General features: G+C 50.8%; 5 protein-coding genes across 6 annotated transcripts; 3 read left to right on the top strand and 2 right to left on the bottom strand.

Annotated features, from left to right (window-relative positions):
* Positions 1-45: 45 nt before the first annotated feature.
* LOC119556109 (N-alpha-acetyltransferase 20) lies at positions 46-1653 on the bottom strand. 2 transcript variants are annotated; one of them, XR_005219954.1, is made up of 6 exons: positions 1491-1651; positions 1308-1423; positions 1108-1237; positions 900-1036; positions 345-821; positions 46-221 (listed from the first exon to the last, which is right to left on the bottom strand). XR_005219954.1 is itself a non-coding variant. In XM_037867980.1 (6 exons), exons 1-6 carry the CDS (start codon positions 1541-1543, stop codon positions 177-179), a joined length of 543 nt encoding a protein of 180 aa, XP_037723908.1. In that variant the 5' UTR covers positions 1544-1653; the 3' UTR covers positions 46-176. The 2 variants fall into 2 exon arrangements, 1 of the variants encoding a protein (XP_037723908.1); XM_037867980.1 differs by having other exon boundaries at positions 760-821; positions 1491-1653.
* A 121-nt stretch (positions 1654-1774) lies between these two features.
* Positions 1775-4609, top strand: LOC119556102 (dual specificity protein phosphatase MPK-4). Its single transcript, XM_037867971.1, has 5 exons — positions 1775-2106; positions 2175-2306; positions 2365-2464; positions 2528-3204; positions 3266-4609. Exons 1-5 carry the CDS (start codon positions 1971-1973, stop codon positions 3367-3369), a joined length of 1149 nt encoding a protein of 382 aa, XP_037723899.1. The 5' UTR covers positions 1775-1970; the 3' UTR covers positions 3370-4609.
* LOC119556103 (pyridoxal phosphate phosphatase PHOSPHO2) lies at positions 4433-5526 on the top strand. Its single transcript, XM_037867972.1, has one exon. It carries the CDS (start codon positions 4458-4460, stop codon positions 5454-5456), a length of 999 nt encoding a protein of 332 aa, XP_037723900.1. The 5' UTR covers positions 4433-4457; the 3' UTR covers positions 5457-5526.
* Positions 5527-6817: 1291 nt separating this feature from the next.
* LOC119556091 (supporter of activation of yellow protein) lies at positions 6818-14933 on the bottom strand. Its single transcript, XM_037867946.1, has 11 exons — positions 12618-14933; positions 11426-12548; positions 11071-11366; positions 9624-9724; positions 9404-9559; positions 8888-9337; positions 8529-8804; positions 8157-8451; positions 7841-8051; positions 7588-7776; positions 6818-7518 (listed from the first exon to the last, which is right to left on the bottom strand). Exons 1-11 carry the CDS (start codon positions 14931-14933, stop codon positions 6818-6820), a joined length of 6114 nt encoding a protein of 2037 aa, XP_037723874.1.
* Positions 14934-17852: 2919 nt separating this feature from the next.
* Positions 17853-19631, top strand: LOC119556104 (CCR4-NOT transcription complex subunit 9). Its single transcript, XM_037867973.1, has 5 exons — positions 17853-18286; positions 18344-18718; positions 18792-18986; positions 19044-19135; positions 19200-19631. Exons 1-5 carry the CDS (start codon positions 18224-18226, stop codon positions 19366-19368), a joined length of 894 nt encoding a protein of 297 aa, XP_037723901.1. The 5' UTR covers positions 17853-18223; the 3' UTR covers positions 19369-19631.
* The last annotated feature ends 167 nt before the right edge of the window (positions 19632-19798 follow it).

Raw genomic sequence — 19798 nt, forward strand, 5'->3', positions numbered from 1 at the left:
TTGCCGAAGCTTATTGATTATCAAACATAGATAAAACACTATATATGCGATTGGATTCACTTTGTATATTTTGGTAAAAGGGTTTTCTACGTAACACATTAGTTATTGGGGATCGGCAGGCCGATAAAGTACTTCTAGGGTCGTTATGCTTATAAGTCTGCCGGGGATAGTTCCATCTAGTGATCGTGTCGCATTTGTCTGCGCAGCTCGCGCATGGTGATCTGCAAAAAACATTCGGCCACATTAGAGGATCGTGTTTGGGTTGATTATGATTAAATTCGACGGCGTTAGATACTGGTTGTCATTTACGTTGATGAAGTAAACAAGTTGCTTACGTTATTTACCTTCAGAACTGTGGAACAATCTTTGAAATACGGTTATTTACGCATCGGCTTAAGAAATCTTTAAATAATTTCAAAGTCAATAGAATTATCGAAAATTTTAGCTCAATTTCGTAACGGGGCAGACATGGACATTATCAATACGGGTTTAGTTTTGGGTGGGATATGCAAGTCTGTAAATATTGCTGGGTATTCGGTTCGTTTCGCAAGCAGGTGACCGGTTGGAGTTATGACCGGGAGGGTTGTGGGACTGCGGATTATTTACATAACTAATTTAACTAGAAATCAATGGGCTGCGATGTGATGCGCTCGCGCCCCTTTCAAAACTGGTGGATCGGGATCAGTTAGACATAAATGCTATTGCGGGCGCTACTGGGTTGATATCGTATCAATTCATATCTATATCTTCCAGTCGTACAGGCTGCGTGTACGGTATGACCGACTTCTTGTTCACGTCCCTCGACAAGGCCTTTCTCATGTCTGCGAAAAAGGTGGAAAGTTGAAAGGTCAGTCGTGGGGGGGCTGGGAAAGGAAAGGGGTACGCGGATTGGGCCTTACCGTACGCATCCTCATCCTGGTCACCGGAGTAGTACTCGAGTATGGTCCGGTAGATGATGTAGCCGAGGTTGGTGTACATGTTGATCGCCACCTGGTTGCTCTTCCGTACAAACAGATCCACGAAGTATGCCCGCTTCCTGGAAATGGCGGGAAGGAGAAAGAGTGAGAAAGCTGGTTCCCGGGGTCGTTTGGTGATCGGTGTGCCTACTTTTCCGAAATGTCCTCCAGGAAGCTCATGAGGAGCGCGGCCAGGCCGAGTCGCCGGTAGTCGGGCGAGACCGTCAGCGCCGTCACATGCCCGTGCCAGTTGTCCAGGTGGCCCTCCACCTTGCCCATGACTGCAAGAGGTTAACAAAGTAAACACTCAAAAACTGAGGGACTCCAAGAGCATTTCCATGCGGCACTTACTGTAGCCCATTATGTGACCGCTGGGGGACTCCGCCAGCTGGAAGTACTCCGGCCACTTGGCCAGGTACTGGGTGTAGAAGGACAGCCCGTAGGTCTCCGTAAGTGGGTCAAAGTTTCTGGTGGAACACGAGAGAAAGAAGTGCCATTAGCAGAGGCGGATGAGGGTATCCGTTGGCTACTCACACATTGTTGAACTTGAAGAGGTCGTCGCAGGTGAAGGGTCTCAACGTGGTCATCGTGTCTGTATTTTGTATTGTATGTTCTATGGACCCAATCCAAATCCTATTCCACCCAAATCTTAATCCACCGGCACTGCTGCAGTCGATAACACCGATAATAATACAAAATTATCGATTCCATCGTGAACGGAATTTCCGTTGGAGCTTCCGTGGTGCTACGGTCACACTAGCTGGTTAAATATTCAATTGTTTTAAATGACCTATTTTAACACATTTTATTTAAAAACAAGTTGTGTATTTTGAATGAAGATTAAAGGGGATTGAGTTAAGATAGCCCTATGCTGGTTTATGGAGTACAGAACTTTCAAGGACTGCAAAGGCTCTCAAGCGCTATTCCCGAACACTCGATACATCGATACTTTCGTGAGTGGCTGACCCAGCTCCAGTTTGGTCCTTCCAGCTGGTATCGTATCTGTTGCCCGACATGGAGCAGCAGCCCCATGCGAGGGCCTCCTCCTCGACGGCGAGTGGCAAGCCCCAGGACTCTGGCGTCCTCACGCGCGAGGACTTCGACGGCGGACCCGTCAGCATCGACGAGGTGGACACGGGCCTGTTTCTGGGTAAGAAGCTCTGCTCTGCTCTGCTACGCTCCATGGATTTTTCAACATCCTTCATTCCGCCCACGCAGGCAACCTCACAGCGGCCACGCACATGGAGACGCTGCGCTCTTTTAAGATCACGCACATCCTCACGCTGGACTCGGTTCCCCTGCCGCAGCACATCCTGGAGGCCAGCTTTCTGACCACCAAGTACATCCAGAGTAAGCATATTAATCAGTAGCTCCGCGGGTGATGCCCCAATCCAGTCCCTTGTTTCAGTCGCCGACATGCCGCGCGAGGACATCCTCCAGCATCTGGAGGGCTGCGTGGACTTCATCAGCGCCGCCCTGGCCCAGCAGGGCAACGTATTGGTCCACTGGTAAGCATCCTGGAGGGACCCCAACCCACTGCTCTATCCACTTACGCTCCTTGCTGTCCACAGCTATTTCGGCGTGAGTCGCAGCTCCTCCACAGTCATCGCCTACATGATGAAGCGCCACAACCTGGACTTCCTGCCCGCCTACGAGCTGGTCAAGGCAAAGCGCCGCTTTGTCCAGCCGAACGCCGGATTCGTCAGCCAGCTAAAGCTCTTCCGGCGCATGGGCTGCAAGATTGACCCCAACTGCCAGCGCTACAAGATCCACCGCCTGCGCCTGGCCGGCGAGCAGATGCGCAAGGCCAAGATCCTGCCGCAGAGCTTCCACAGCGTTGTTCGCCCGGACCCGGATATCACGCGCGAGAACCCAGAGCCGATAGTGTTTCGCTGTCGTCGCTGCCGCCGCGTCCTGGCCTCCAAATCGCACGTGCTGGAGCACAAGCCACGCGACAGGCCGCCGCCGCAGGAGGTGGTCCCCAAGGAGAAGGAGGAAGCCGCTGGCCAGGGTCAGTCCCAAGATCAGGCAGAGAATCCCAGTGGCACCCGGATGCTGGAGCAGCTGGCCGAGCGCATCCGCCAGTCGTCGCTCGGTTCGCCCGGCCATGAGGGCACGCCAAACTATTGCCGCAGCATCTTGTTTGTGGAGCCCATTGCCTGGATGCACCGCATCATGCTGAACACCCAGGGCCGACTCTACTGCCCCAAGTGTGAGCAGAAACTGGGAAATTTTAGCTGGATCAACGGTTGGTTAAACGGCATTGCAAGCCCAGGATATCCCTGTTAATTCTCATCCTTCTGTTACAGCCTGCAAGTGTCCGTGCGGGGAGACGATGACGCCTGCATTTTACCTAATACCTTCCAAGGTCGAGCTCTCCAAGGCCGTGCAGAACGTGCAGACCACGGTTTAGGTGCAGCATGCACGAAGTAGAACGAGATGGCACCAGTGGCGGGCTTGCTGGATGCCCATCAAACGCAGATCGGCAATCGCCCACCTCGACTAAAGCCAAGGCTTTGAGCGGTGTTTGCAGTCCCTTGAGGGGAGTATTGAACCAGACTGGAAGGGTATTAAATTGTGTTAATATAGGCCAATCTAAGGACAATTGCATTCCACGCTTTGGTTTCTAACGTGTGGCATCTTCGAAAACCCGCCTTTAAAGAAATCAACCCCGAGTGATTTTATGTACAGCGAGGTTTCTCATATACCACATGTTAAATTAAATATGTAATGGTGGAATTGTTTTAAGATTACCCTATAGTAACATAGTTTGCTACCTAACAAAGTCTCTCTTTGTTGTCCTGTGCTATAAAACGCATTGTGGCATTGCTGAAAATCTCCACCAATCTGAGATCTTTAAAAGCATACCTATAATAATACCCCCTTGAGAAAACGATCTCGAATCGGTTATAAACTTAATATCGAAGTTAGCATAATACAACAGGACACTTGTTTTCGATGGACTTCCCACAGTTATTCAAATGTAAACTAACATATCTCAGAAACCAACTTCGTATGCAATTAATTCTACAAAAACCACTTTTCTTAAAATGAGAAATAATCAAAGAGTAATTAATTCTTTCCAAAAGGCAATACAAACATTGACAATTCGGGTTAAGTGAAATTTTGTGAAACCAAAACCGAAAGGTTAGTAAGTAGTTTCGTTTATAGTTGCAACTTGAAAATAATATTGTTTCATTTTAAATAGTTAGCCAATATATATGTATATTTGCCGATACAATTAATTATACACGTAAGTGCATATATTGCACCCACATTTGTTGGAAACCATGATACAAATATCGATTTTTGCTGTTCCATATGCATTTGCATAGCTTTTTGCATGTTACCAACACACAAACTATAAATGTATTTTAGATATTTTAACCTTTTTGGAAAGCATTTTACGCAAAACGAAGGAAAAACCAAAAATATTTTCAATGACAATATCTAAATTTACGCAATTAATGTTATAATCAAGAGTTTATCCGCCATTAAGTCATGTCTGAGATGGTCGACCAAGGAACTGGAGATTGTGAACCGAAGGCAACCGGAGGCGGAAGTGTCCGAAATGTCACCTTCGTTGGACCCGCAGACATGGGCATTACCTTATTGATATTGATGTGCTTCGTTGACCCATATATGAAATATGTACTGTATGTAAATGAGTGTGTATTGATATTAAAGTCAAAATCGTTTGTTTTCCATACCAAAATGTTTGCAATTTCGAGGAGTTTCCGGTTAAGCATTTACCTTTCGGGCTTCCGACGCAGCCTAAGCCAATCCAGTCCTCCCGGGCCCCGCATCCTGGCCGCAATCGATTTCGACAAGACCATCGTGCAGGAGGACTCCTATCTGGCAGTGAGCCAGTTGCTGCCCATCGGCCAGAGCAAGGAGCTGCAGGACCAGATCCCCAAGTGCGGCTGGCTGGGCTTCATCGGCCGCGTGCTGCAGGTGCTGCACAGCGAGCACAAGGTGGACTCCGCGTCGGTGGGAATGCGTGTGCGCCGCCTCCAGGCTGTGCCGGGGATGCTGCGAGTGGTGCGGCTGCTGGCCAGGAACCCTGCGGTCGATCTCTGCATTGTCAGCGATGCCAACTCCTTCTTCATCGGCGAGTGGCTGCGAGAGTACGGCCTCGAGTGCCTCTTCACCGGCGTATTCACCAATCCCGCCTGCGTCCAGGCGAGCGGCGAGATTCTGGTGCTGCCCTACCAGGAGCAGGCCGACTGCGAGCTGTGCCCCTCGAATCTCTGCAAGGGCTCCGTGCTGGAGGAGCTTATCTGCAGCGGACGTTACCGGCGGGTGGTCTACGTGGGCGACAGCTGCAACGATCTGTGCGCCATGAAGCGGCTCCGGGAGGAGGACGTGGCCTGCATCAGGCGCGGATACGAGCTGCACGGTAAGCTGGCCGCCCACGGACCGGAACTCGTCTGCTCCGTGCTGGCCTGGCGCGACGGCCACGAGCTGGAGCAGCTCCTGGTGCCCAAAGTCGTGGATTAGTGTTTGTGTAAGGCCAGGTTATTAATGCTGCTGTTTTATTCGACTTAAAAATAAATCTTTTAGTACATAAGAATAATTTCACTTAATAAGGACTTAAGCTTTAAATTCCATGGAAAAGTAGATTACCGCCGGGGTCTCTCCAGCGTCTGCAGCTGGGCCCGTGCGTATATCCACTTTGTGTTAAGTAGACCGAAAACTTAGACTTATCGCTACCTATATATTCTGCGGCGGTACCAGAACTGTGTTTTTGCCTAATATTATTTCACACATGGTTTTCTTTTTAATCAATCTTTGCTTTCTCCCGATCCTCGCATTCCAAAATTGTATCTGTTCTTGTGCTTTTATCTTATAGTTACAGGTAATATTATATATAAATATATATAGAATTTGTTTGCCTGTGGTGTGTGTGGGTTCGATTGTGGGGTATGTGTTAGCATAAATTACATTTATAATACATTCTTAGCCGTACAATTACAGAGTAGAACTTGGCTTCCTTCGAATTTCGATCGAACGAAGGCCATTTTGCGCTTACAAATCTACCGAAACTAAACGAAAAAAAAAACCAAGCAGCTACCGCACATGAAGACACTACTTAGGTTGTGCTTAACTACTTACAAGGGCTACCGGGCTGTAGTTCTTACAAATACATACATATACATGTTCAAAAAATTCGGCGCATAAGACATTTAAAATCAAGAAATGGGGGACCCACTTGCGTGTGTGTATATATAAGATATAGATGCACAAGTATAAAGTTGCTTAGACTTAGAGGCTGAGAAATAGACACTACTTCGACTCAAAAGTAAACAGTAACACGGAACAGTAAGCCCTACAGACATGGACAGGCCTCCAAGGACACGGGAATACAGACAGCACTCTCTCTCTTTCGATAAAAACTGAAATCTGAAGGCAATTGCGCGCAATTGAACTAAAATGCGTCAAATTAATTCTCTAGAAACAAAATGAAGTTCTGACTTAGGTGCTAGGCTACTCAAACTAGGCGTAAAAGACTTAAGACTTAAGCATAACGTGGTCTACTTGGTGTTTGGGTGCTTGTCATGTGTGTTCTTTTTATGTCGTTTGGTTGTTAACATTAGCAAAGTTAAGTAACATAACTATAATAGGAATATTCATATATAAAACAATCGCAATACGATGTACTGACAATAAAGAATAATGATAGTAAAAAAAAATCCTTAAATAGTTTCTCATTACGGCTCCTCCTCCTGTCGCATTCATTAATACTATGCATCTGTGTGTTTTTGGGATAGTGGGGGCGGGGTTCTGGGAAAGGGCGGCGCGTCCGGCGCTTACTATAAGTCCGTTAGAGTGCGCTTGGCACAATAACGTATGACCCCCACTCAGGCAACAACCGGCGGCGGAGCTATGCCGATGGGCGTGGCAGTCGGTGCTCCAGATCCAGCTCCTGCTGCCGCAGTGGCCGCTGTTCCCGTGGCCGCGACAGTTGCCGCATCCTCAGAGACCCCGTTCCCGCTGAAGGTGCTGCTGCTGCACTGCATCGTTGTGATATTGACCGCGTTCCCCGGATGCCGCTTGCTCATCGTTCCCGCAATGTTTGTGGTCACCGCCGACGATGACGATGACGATGACGACGACGCCTCCAAAACGGGCACAGCTGCCTTTGGACTCAGTGAAGCACCCGCCTCCGGTGAGAGAGCGCGGTCTCCATTAAGCGTCAGGCCGGGACTTGGTACCGGACTGGCATCCGTGCTTGCGGACATGATCTCCGAAAAGGAGGCGACTGTCGCAGTCGCAGTCGCAGTCACAGTAGTCGCCGCCGCCGCTGGCTGCCGCTTGGGAGGCTTGGTCCGCGCACAGGGCACGCAGAACATGGCGGCATGCTCCCGCAGCTTTGTTAAGTGGTCAACCCGGTACTCATGCACCCATTTCAGTCGCTTGCTGCGTGACAACGCCTTTGATCGGTCCCCGTTGGGCGAGGGTACCGCGGAGGCCTGGGACAGAGCGGCCACGTGGGGCAGACCCTCCGGCCGAGTGGCTCCGCATCGCATGCACACACAGCACCGTTCACAGCTCCAGCGTCCTGTAATTGACAAAAAGAGTTATGCTTAGCTACTTGATATTTGTACTTATTAGCCCCCATTACACTTACCATCCGGCACCGTCTTGAGACCCAGGCAGTAGATGTGGTAACCCCGGTCGCACTGCTCGCAGTAGAGCATCTTTCCTGGCCGCTGACTGCTCCGGCACTTGATGCAGCACTTGCACCCGGCGCACTGCCAGTTATAGTTCCTCACGCGACCCACCATTCGCTGGGGCATCTCAATGCAGCTGGGATGGACTGTAAAGTGAAGAAGGAACAGATATTAGCACGGAAGCGAAGCAACGGCTGGCGGATAACCTACCGCGCCTTCGGCAGCTGTAGCAGCGAATGAAGGCCTCCGGCATGTCCCTGGCATTGCGATGCTGGCTGCGCAGGCAGACACCGCAGTTGGACAGCCTGGTTGACGGCGAGGACTCGTTCTCATCCTCGTCCTCGCTGCCAGCTCCACTCGAGGCACCGGTCGAACTGCAACAACTCGAGCTGCTGCTAGAGTCGCTTTCATCGCCGCTGTCCTAAAATACAAACAGAAAATGGTATGCGATTAGTAAATCTGGCTTAACAACTTAATATATAAATATAAAAATGTATTTTTCATATGGAATGCACAAAAAACGTACCGTATCACTGCTGCTTCCGTTGCCGCTGGATGCGGATGAGAGCGACTGCGCGGAGGAAGTGCTGGAGCTGCTGGCCGTGCGGACCTTGTCCGTCTGCTGCCGTGCCGATCTTCTGCTGCGTCGAATGGGCGCCGCTGCCATTTGGGTCTTGATCGCAGACGGCTCTTGCCCCAGATCCTTGGCGGCCGAGGCGGGCATTTTTATTTCTTCACTGCCAGAAGCTTCGTTGTGTCCCTGCAGCAGCTGCGCCATCACATCAGCAGGCACATCCAGTGCCGTGTCCAGTGGATAGGCTCTGCAGAAAGGGTATTGTTAGAATACAAATACAATAAAATACAAAACAAAAGAAAGTCTGCGAAAGAGACGACTTACCGTAGCTCGGCGGGCTCGAAGTGACGGAAGGCCAACGAGAACTGGTCCGGCACCACCGTAAGCGGATAGGCGTAGTCCGAGTGGCGGAAGGCCTCGTCGTAGACTCGGGGCGGCAGAAGAGTGGGCGGTTCCGGCACATTCTCCGCTTCTGCCGCCGCCCGCACCACATTTACAATGGAGCGCTGTAGGCAGGTGGAGGTGGGCGCCGTCCTATGCAGCGGCTGATTTATCGTAAATGTCTGCAGATCCAGACACACCTGGCGCTCATCCTTGCGGCTGATTGCGTGAACATGATAAAGAGATAGGGCCATTAGAAAGCTGTGCCTTTGCCCTGCAAGCAGTGCAAGAATATAACTCACGTCTTGTTGAAGTAAACGTTCCACTTGCTAGCCGATAGCATGGCACGGTCACGCGCTTGCAGACCTTTTCCTGCCCCAACCGTCAGTCCCAGAGCCTTCTGCTTAGCCTCGATCTCGCGCAAGTGCTTCTGGCGAATGTACTCCTTGTACTCTTCATACTTATCGTAAAAGTCCGCGTACATAATGTCCAGGATGTCGGAGGCCCACACGGCGGTGATGCCCAGGTCGCACATCCGCTCGCTGACCAGTCCCTTCTCCTGCAGCCAATTGCGCTCCTCCATGTCGACGGCGCGGCGTGGCAGATCCGGGTACTTGCGCTTGAAGCTCGTGATGCCCAGATAGAGGGCCACCTGCTCTTGGATCATAAAGGTGTCGCGGTTTTTCGAAGGACAGCAACCTTTGGGCGGTGGCCAGTCGTACTCCGCAATGCTGGAGGCACTGTAGTCCGTGCTGAAATTGTAGATGGATATGTTGAGTTAGACCCTATATGTAATGGGTTTATGGGGATGCACTTACTCTTCGGCCACGCAAATTTCCATCTTTTTTTTCTTTGGACGTTTGAGCGCTGAGCCCAGAATAGCGTCGACGGACTGACCCTGGTTCGAGTCGATCATGCTTACATTGCTCACCATGGACGACTGTGACTCCTCGTTGTTAAGGAAGTCGGGTTGCCTGCAGAAGGGGGAATCATTTCTTTAGTATGGTGCCTGTATAACATGCCCAATCGGAGACTTACTTCTGTGGCGTTAGAGGAGGTTCCATTAGGCTGGTCATCGACTGACTGCTGTTGCTTAGATCAGCGCTCATACGCGTGTCCTCCTCAAACACTTGCGGCGACTGAAGAAATTAACGTATATTAAAAAAATCTTAAATACCAGTCTACATTCCTCAAGATCGAAGAGTCTTCAGTAACTTAGTTTTTAAAAGATAAACGCACGAAATATAGGGGATAGCATGCGACACCTATTCGAAAGGGTTTACCCTATGTACTTAGCGCCTATTTCCGTTTCTGTTAACATGCTTGAATCAAACTTATTTCCACTTTTTAGTTTATTCTTTAAAAAAAGAATTTTATTTTATTTTAACAGCTTTTATTTATTTAGTTCTAATATAAATGAAGTTTAAGCGAAGTAGCTGTGCCACTATCGATCCAATATAAATAATAAAAAAACATTTTTTAGATGTTTTTCAATAATTGTTTAATATCATTGCATTAATATCCTTCATAATCGTTTCAGCTTAAAGAATTAGTTTGACTTTCGCACATGTTTAAACCTGCAGTCGCAGAGACGCCGAGCGGAGTTGCCAGCTCTCAACGAAATGCACACGCAAAGCTTCACTGAAAGAGCTCGCAGCTTGGCGAGAGAGAGAGTGAAAAAGAGAGCGACTGCGACTGCAACAGCAGCAGCAGGTGTGGTGAAGGTGGACAACCGCCTGCAAACACACACACACGCATGTCCGATTGGCGAGAGCCAAACAAAAACTTCAGCTGATTAAAATCGCAGGTGAAGCCAACAACAATCACAGCGACTGCGCCGCTCAGCTCGCAGCTGCTTCTTTTTTAGCTCCCACTGCTCCCCCTACCCCACATCACCAATCCGCTGCAGCAGGCCGTTGGCAATGAATTCACTACATGGCGCGCGCCTTTGTTTTTAATTACGACACGTTAGCCCTCACTGTGTCTGTTTGCGAATGAGTGTGTATGGGTATGTGGGCAAATTTACGTAACGAAACATAAACAAGAAGGCAATGTAATGGGAAATGTAAGCGACAATAGAAGCCCCAACTGTACTGACCATCTTCAACACGAAGATGCCCCACATTTGTAATAGCGAGAACTGCAGTTCTCGTTTCCGTTCCCGCTACTCGCAACATGAGAGTAACGAGTTAGCATGGCGTGTGGTGCCACTACAGTGTCTCGTTGGTTTTTATCAACACAATTAGTCTTGTGTTTGCTTTAAGATCCTTTCATTTATAATCAGTTAACTAGTAGCCATGTTTTTAAAGAAACCAACGACTTTCTCCTCAACAATCTCGATAGCACTCTCGACGAGTCGAATACAAGAATAACTAGATTTATATAAATTAAAATCATACTTTCAGATAATTTAAAAAAAAAGGAATACACAAGTAACATTCGTACTTTTTTTCTACTAAAATCCGCAAAACGCAGTCTCACTTACCGGACTGAACAAGCCTTTGAGTCTCTCCGGATCGGGCTGGTGCTTCAGGCCGCCAACGCAGCGCGGTCGACTCATGGCGATGGCCTTGGCAACGGCGCTTGCTCCACGGCTCATCCGCGGCGCCCTTGGCTGCATGGTTGGTGTTGTGGACCCGGTGCCTCCGCCTCCGGCGCTGGCAGCTCGGTCTGCCGAAGAAGAGCCTCTGTTGCGGCCGCCTCCCCTGGATCCCCGGCCACGTCCGCGTCCTCGCGTCGGAGTTGCCATTGAAAGCATCGGTAACGTTGTGACGGATTCGTCTGCGAAAAGTTGTTTGCGTTTCATTAGATGTGCCATGACTTAGACAATATTTTCTTACCTCCGGAGTTGTCCAGCGCACTGTTATAGTTGTCCTCATCATGGGAATCTTGCTGGCTACCGCCGGCACTGCCACCGCTGATGCTTGAGGGGCGCGGTGAGCGCAGCTGTTGGGTGGCCATGATCGAGGAAAAATCGTTTGGCTGGAAGATGACATCGGGCAGCGGGTCAGAAGAAGACAGGATGGTTGTCGGAGGCAGCATGGAGCTGCTGCCGCTCCCGCTGATCACCTGCTGGTTGGCGGCAGCGCCCGAGGAAGTCGACGAGCTGGACGAGCACATGGTTAGGTCAATCTGCGCGGCGAGAGCGAAGGACATGCTGCTGCTGTTATTGTTGTTGGACTCGGCCTCCAAGCTACCAAACTGAGGCATCGCCGGCGGTGGCGCCAACTGGCTATGCTGGGCACTAGCCTTGCTCTGGCGCTTTCGCGTGGACTTGGGAGTGGGCTGCAGGTTGGCGTTCGGGCTGGGATTGTGGGTCGTGGTGCGCCGCGTGGCCCTCAGCTGGCGGTGGTCGCGACTTTTGGGGGTTTCCAGCGCACCGGGAACTTCTTCGTCGTTTATCCGAGCGTTTGGCTCGCCCAGAGACGAGTTCTTCGTCGCCGCGTCCTTCAGCGCTTGGCTCACGCTCACCATATCGATGGCCAGTCGCTTGCGTAGCAGTTGTACGCGTCGCGACTTGACAGCGCTACTGGCCTCCTCCGGTGGAGTGTCGGGCTTGGGAGTGACTGCGGCAGACTCGGCTGTGCTCTGGTTCTGAATTCGTTTCGGACGCCCCCGTTTCTTGCCCGTGCTCGCCGACGTAGCCACCGGCAGCGGGAGCGGAGTGGGCGGCTGTTCCAGTGGATCCTGGGCCTTGGCGTCGTCCAGTTGGACCTCCGAGGACAGGGCTCCATTCTGGTCCGGAGTAGGTATAGCATGCTGTTGGGTGGGTGGAAAGAGGGCATCCTCCAGGTCCGTGTTGAGAATGCGCTCGTGCTTCTGTTTGCGCGAGCGATGTGACGGCGGCAGCGCCTGCAGCGATTCGCCGGGACTGGCATTACACTTCCTGGCGGGATCGTGACAATTCTGTGTCTGCTGGTCGTTCTCGTCATTGTCCATGCGTCTCTGTTTGTTGGGAGGGATCTGCGGAGGGCGAAATAATATTAGAACATACAGCTATTAAGAAATTCGGCATAGGCATTTAAAACTTACGCCACTACTTGGAGATTCGTTGCCCTCGCTGCTGGTGCGCTTTAAGTGGTTCTCGTTGTTGTTGTCCAGCTCCTGCATCTCCTGGTCCTCCAAGTGCTGGTCGTCTCTGAGAGTTCCGGCATGCTTGCGGTTGGTTTGGTGATGGTTGTTGTACAACGGCAGGGGGTGCTCATCGTCCATGTAGGGAACCCTCGGACTGCCATCAGGCGTGTCCAGGATCTCGATAGACTCGATGGCAGGTTGCGCAGGATTCGCGGAGGCCTGCGGACCAACGGCCGATTCGCCTTCTGCCGCAACAACCGATCCTCCTCCACCGCCGCTAAGGCCACCATTGGCCATCAGGCGCTCGGTTAGCTGGGGATACTTGCTGGATTTGCTCTGAGGCGTGGCCGTGGTGAAGCCCTTAGCAGGCGCCGTCAGCTGGCTAAGCAGGATATTTGAACTGAGCGAGGCAGTTTGCTGGGTGGTAAAATTAACAGGTGCAGCTTGCGCACGCAGGCACTCGATGAGCAGGTTGTTCGGCGAAATGCGTCCCGTAAAGTTGTTGGGTACATGCGCGGGCGAAGAGCCCGGCGACGGGGACGAGGTCAGGTCTACCATGTCCACCACGTTGTGCTGCGGCTGGGCAGGCTTGCCGGCTTTGTTGACCTTGCTCGCACCGCTGGCGATACCATTGCTGGCGGCCAGTGGCGGCAGGTTGTGAAACATCTTGGGGTCGTGCCCCTTGGACAGCGAATCGTCGATTACCATGTCGTCAGAGTTGCGGCGACCCTCGTCCGAAGCAGCCGCAGCCGTATCTGCGTCCGGGTCGGAGAAGCCGCAGAACTCCTGGCTGCTGCTGTTCGACTCGCCGCCATTCGTCATCGGAGCGTTCGTCACCGTCGGCGTAGGATTGGCCGGCGTGGGCTTCGGAACTGCCAGCTTGGAGGCCGCCGTTATCGGCTTCTCCTCGAGCACCGCACGCACCTTGTGCTTGGGCGAGCACAGGTTCTTGATGGTCAGCTTGGGCAGAGGCGGCTCCACCTTGGCCGCCGGCTCGTCCTCAAGCAGCTCGATGGACTTCGTCTTGATGGTGAGCTTGGGGATGCTCTGGGCGTTGGTCAGGTCGTGCGTCATAATGACCGTGTGCATGGGCTCCTGACCGCCGCCGCTGCCACCCGTCTTGATGGTTAACTTTGGTATCTGCTGCTGCTGGTGCGGATGCTCCTCGCTGCTGCTGATGCAGCTGCTTCCGGCCAGCGTTGTCTTGATCATCAGCTTGGGCACCGTCTGCATCTCCGCCAGAGAGGACGACGACGACGAAGAGGAGGAGGACGAGGCAGAAGAGGACGAGGCGGAGGCGGGCGAGAGGCTGGACAAGTGGGCGTCATTCTTGGCGGGCATCGCCGACTGGACTCCGCCACTCACTCCCGACGAGCACGACCCGGAATTGGAGTTGGAGCCAGAGGCAGCCGGGTTCTCGGGCAATTTGATGGTCAGCTTGGGCACCACGCTACCCACGCGCCTCTCGTTGGCGGCGCGGATGGTCAGCTTTGGCACTATGTGCGGGGTGTTTCGCAGTTGTTGGCCGAGAGTGCTGGCCACCTCGTCCTCGGCGCACGATGAGGAGCAGGAGGAGGCGTCCGCGTCGAAGGCGTCCTGCGGCTTGGCCACCAGGCCTCCTTCTCCACCTCCTCCGCCGCCGCTGCAGGGCAGATGGATGCGCAGGGGCTCCACGCGCCTCTCATCGCCCGGCGGCTGAGATTCATTTGGGTTTGAGTTGGGGCTGGAGTGCATGGAGAGCTTCAGGATGATCTTGTGCCCGTCCCGCTCCTCGCCCTCTACCGTGATCGCCGTGGCAGCCATCGCTCCACCCGCTGCTCCCGCTGGTGCTTCTCCGGATGCTGAGCTGGCCGATGCAGATGCAGATGCTCCAGTTGTGCTTGGGGCATCGTCGCACGGCGTCGTCGGAGGCGGCTGCGTCGGCGGAGGCGACGCTGTGGTGCTGGTTATATGGCCGGGCTGGTTGTGCTGATGCTGCAGTGCCCCCTCGCGCGGCTGCTGCTGTGGCTCCTGCTCCTGATCCTGATCCCGCTCCCGATCCGCATTCAGCTGCTGATCCCGCTGTGCTGGCGAAGACGTGGAGCTAACCCGCTGCTCCTCCTCGCTCGTGCTGCTCGCTGCCACTGACTTTGAGTTGCAGTTGGGCTGGAGGCGACCTGCTGCTCCTGCTGATCCTGCTGTGGACGTGGCGGCTGCCGATTCTACCGCTGTTCCCGATTCCGATCCTGATGACGATGTCGCTGCTACCATCTGCTGCTGACGTAAATCATTCATTGCTATATTCGATTGTCCTGTGGCCGCCAGCCTGAAAAACGAGGGAAGGGAAGGTTCTTTAGACGGTGTCTTGGAGTTTTGTAATGGAAAATTGATATTACAGTATGTTTATATTCAGAGAAAAGGTTTTCAATTACTAGCACTTCTAAGGAAGACTACCCTAGAACTATAGGATCATATTCAGTATCTTGAAGTGTTATAAAGGGAACGTTATTGATACTACATTATGTTTATATACGGAGAACTGATTAGTAATTACTAGCATTACATAGCAGTTATGGCACCAATTCCCAGAAATTTACATTAGAAGTGGAGATATCACCGAATCCTAGGAATATCCCACATACATTCTGTGTAATTGGCCCAAGGGAGGGATTTTGTTTAGATTGAGAAGAGACAAAATGAAAGGGGAACGACCTACACACACACATACGCACACACAGGAACTGAAACACACTCACATGCACACACTTTGGAGCCTGAAGAAATAAAAGAAAATTGAATGAAAGCCGGACAAAGTTAGGGTTCTAATTTTAGCACATGGCCAAATTATTACTCCTCCAATTGTGTCTAAAAGGGAGGCTCCCTTACCCAGATTCAAATTTTCCGATCCGATTCGCTTTTTGGGCAGTGAAAAACTATCGCTCGAAAATGCCGCGAAAAACTCCGAGCGGAATAACAACAACACTTAATAAATAATAAGCGCTACAAACATGCGCACACAGCTGTCGATTCGAATGGGGAGAGGAAGAGAGGGAGAACGAGGAGGAAGCGAAGATGGGAAGAGCGAAGCAGCGGAATAGGCAAGTACTGAGAAAGCCGCGCCGCCACGAATTATGGCCTGTTTTTAATGTGTGTTGGCAACACTGAACGCGCACGGCTCGAACTCACCACACTGGCTTGCGAACCCACCACAGCAGTCGCCGCTGCATGGAGAAAATACACACACACACACGCACACATATGTACTATATACGGGTTGGCTGGCCTGTGTATATGTATATGTACTGCCCAAAATGCAAGCATCTATCTTGCATTATTATTATTACATTCACGATTTTTAAAGGGGGGCGCTCAGGGCGCATAGCGCAATATCAACAACTATGCACTGGACAACAACAACGACGCCAGGCCAGCAGCAGCAGCAACAACAACAATAATAACGAGGCAGCGACAAGCAAACGGCAAACTCACCATGCGGCAAAGTCGTCGCTCAGAGTCAGACAAAAGAAGATGGAGTAGAAGAGCAAGAGCGCCTGGTTTTGGGTTTGCTTCTGCTTTTGCTTTTGATTTGCGTGCACAATTCGCGATTCCGATTCCGTTTCAGATTCGCTGGCATTGGCATGCTCATATTTCTATGCACTTTGACTGCTCTTGTGGCTTATTCGTTTTTGGGCGTTTTAGCGAGTAGTAAAACACACTTTTTCAATTCATTTCGTTTTCGATACGATTCCGAAGCACTGGGCACTCGACCGCAGTAGGCAGGCACACGCACACACTCGCAGGGCCAGCGGACGGTGCACACACACAGACACAGCCGCACGCACACAACGACAACACACACGCACACACGGACAGCACAGACAAGCGCAACGAGCGCTCTCGGTCGCCGTTGTCCCACTTTCCGTGTATTGGTTTCGTTTCGTACACTTTTCCACGCACTTTTAACGATTCGAATTCGATGGTGGTACAACAAGACAACGCATTTAAAGCCGGAGCAAACCTCAAAAAAATATCCAACACCTTTGCCGCACCGCACGCACGCATTCATACGCAGACGGGTTCTGTTCTCGTTCTCGGCGCGCGTCGAACGTTCTTATGCATTCATTATTAAACGGTATGCTCTGCTTCGCCTGTCTGCTTATGTTTTTTTCTTACCGATTCCGAGGTACTCGTCACGACATGAAAATCCGTGTATGTGTCGATAAGGTTATCGGGTTTTGGGGAATTTCGGTCAGCATTTTCGCTGGGATTTTCGGTATTTATATACTGTTATTTGGTATTTTAATACTTCGTTTTGGTATTTACCACCTAGTGGTGCTCCGAACCGGGTGGGAAACTTGGGAGCTGGTACTTCCGGCGATAAGAGTTATCGATAGCCATCGCTAGCAATGTAAACTTTTCCTTCAAAGAAAACGCAGCGCGTATTTTCGATCCCGTTCCGAGTTTCTTTTTTTTTTCGTCATCAACATGGTCGGTGTTTGCTGCAGGTGCGGTCGTGAACCGTATAATTCTCCGTATTGCATCAACAAAGCGCCGTACAAGTTCCACTGCTTCTGCTGCTCCAAGACTCCGCCGGAAAGGTGCTGCAAGTGCAACGTCGGAATTGACGAGGAGCACGGACTCTGCACCGGCGGAGAACCGCACACCTTTGTGGACACCGAGACCTGGCCGCCGTTTGCTCCAGAATCGACAAAGCTCAACTTGGACACGGTGGCCATGAGCCCCGAGAGAGACGAGGATGGTGAATAAATAAATAATACCATACCAACCATTAAGATACTGTGTGTTTTTGTATGGAAATGATCATGAAACATATTCTTGGAACGTAGATTCAATGAAAATCAAAAAGGGCGCCAATAAGAATTTTTTAGAGTTGCCCTTGAACCCGCAAATCGTTTTTTTCTATGGTATTTTCTAAAAGCGCGAACAACATCGGAAGTATCGTTGTTTTCAAAGCAAACATCGATAAAACATTGATTTAAAAAAAAGTTTATTTGTAGAAGCTAAAAACATTAAATTCTTGTTTCACGAAGTATTGTTTCTTTTTCTATGAGGTGAAAAATAAATATTTTTGATTTCTTCTATCATTGAAAAATTAATCATTGTACAGAAGGTGTGCAAGCAGTTCGGTATTTTACTTTTCTTTTCGAAATCTATCAACTTTTCTTAATTTTATTTCAAAAAGTGTGAAAAAAGAGTAATTTTGTTTCCTGAATTTACATTTAGTTGCTGGTAGGGAAACCCACAAAATTATAAATATATTTTTAGACTTGTGGCAGAAACATCGATAGTCGCTGAAGACATCGATGATTTCACAACTCCAAATCGGCGTGCTGCCATCTCTAATCCGCATCCGAACAAGTCGTCACTTGTTTTCTTTTCTATTCCAACTTTTTAAACTTGAACCGACACGAATTGACAATTAACAGGAACATCAACAAGTGCAAGCGACTCGACGCCATTTTGCGCGCCAAAACCCCAGTAGCTCTTGATTTCCCGCCAGTTGACGCCCGGCAAAAAGCGAAGACCCAGATCCTCGCAAGTTTCTGCGAAAAACAGACGTCGCGATGAGTGCGCAGCCAAGCCCGCTCATGAATCCCCAGCAGCAGCAGCAGAGCGAGCAGGAGAAGGTAAGTGGGCGTGCGGACCTATCTACCATGGCACGTGCTAATCCCATTCTGCGCCAGGTCTACCAGTGGATCAACGAGCTGGCCCACCCGGACACCCGTGAGACCGCTCTGCTGGAGCTGAGCAAGAAGCGCGAGACCGACCTGGCGCCCATGCTGTGGAACAGCTTCGGGACAGCCTGCGCCCTGCTCCAGGAGATCGTCAACATATATCCCTCGATAACGCCGCCCACACTGACGGCCCACCAGTCGAACCGCGTATGCAACGCGCTGGCCCTGCTGCAGTGCGTCGCCTCGCATCCGGAGACGCGCACGGCCTTCCTGCAGGCCCAGATACCGCTGTACTTGTACCCCTTTCTGTCGACCACTTCGAAGACCAGGCCCTTCGAGTACCTGCGTCTGACCAGTCTGGGTGTCATTGGAGCGCTGGTCAAGGTGGGTAAAAGGCAGTTAGGCTATCTAGTCTGTTGGTAGCTTATATCATGTGTTTTTCTTCTCCCTCCGACAGACCGACGAACAGGAGGTGATCACCTTCCTGCTGACCACTGAGATCGTCCCTCTCTGCCTGAGCATCATGGACAGCGGCTCGGAGCTGAGCAAGACCGTGGCCACTTTCATCATCCAGAAGATACTGCTCGACGAGTCCGGCCTGTCGTACATCTGCCAGACCTACGAGCGCTTTTCGCACGTGGCCATCACCCTGGTAGGTATTGGTTTTCCGGCCAGTAAACAAGTTTACTAACCAATCGATCGGTTTCAGGGCAAAATGGTGATCCAGTTGTCGAAGGATCCCTGCGCCCGGCTGCTCAAGCATGTGGTGCGTTGCTATCTGCGCCTCTCGGACAACACTCGGTGCGTATTGGCGTACAGTTTGTAAATAATGAACTTAAATACTAAACAATATTCCCCTCTCTAGCGCTCGCAAAGCCTTGGGCCAGTGTCTGCCGGACCAACTGCGTGACGGCACCTTCGCACTGTGCCTGCAGGACGACAAGTCCACCAAGCAATGGCTGCAGATGCTGCTCAAGAACCTGGAGCTGGGCGCCACCCCGCAACAGATCGGCATGTCGCCGCTGGGCACCTAGACAGCCAAGGCACAGCCGCGCCAACAATCGAACATCCAACAATCCAACGTACAAGCGACCTTGCAAGCGCCAACGATGAGTGAGCTCCGTCTGCTGGTGACTGCTCTACCGAATAAAATACTTAATAAGCTTGCACGCGATTGCCTGTGTAACCTAAGCAGAGCTGTAATATAATTAAACATATGTACCGATAAAATAATGATTATGATAAGTTTGTCACTGATAGCAAATAAAGAACCTAAAGCAAACGATGTATTAAAAAATAAAGGTTGCACTACTTGTTGTTGGCTACCTGCCACTTAAGGAAAACCCCTAAGAAACGGTATAGATATTTTGGAACTTTATAGTATTGATAAAGTGTTTAAACAATTTATAAAGATCTATGCAGATGTATACCTTAAAAATACTATTAGTACTGTAAACAAAATAA

The sequence above is a fragment of the Drosophila subpulchrella genome, chromosome X, assembly GCF_014743375.2.
Source record: "Drosophila subpulchrella strain 33 F10 #4 breed RU33 chromosome X, RU_Dsub_v1.1 Primary Assembly, whole genome shotgun sequence".
Lineage (NCBI taxonomy): Eukaryota > Metazoa > Arthropoda > Insecta > Diptera > Drosophilidae > Drosophila > Drosophila subpulchrella.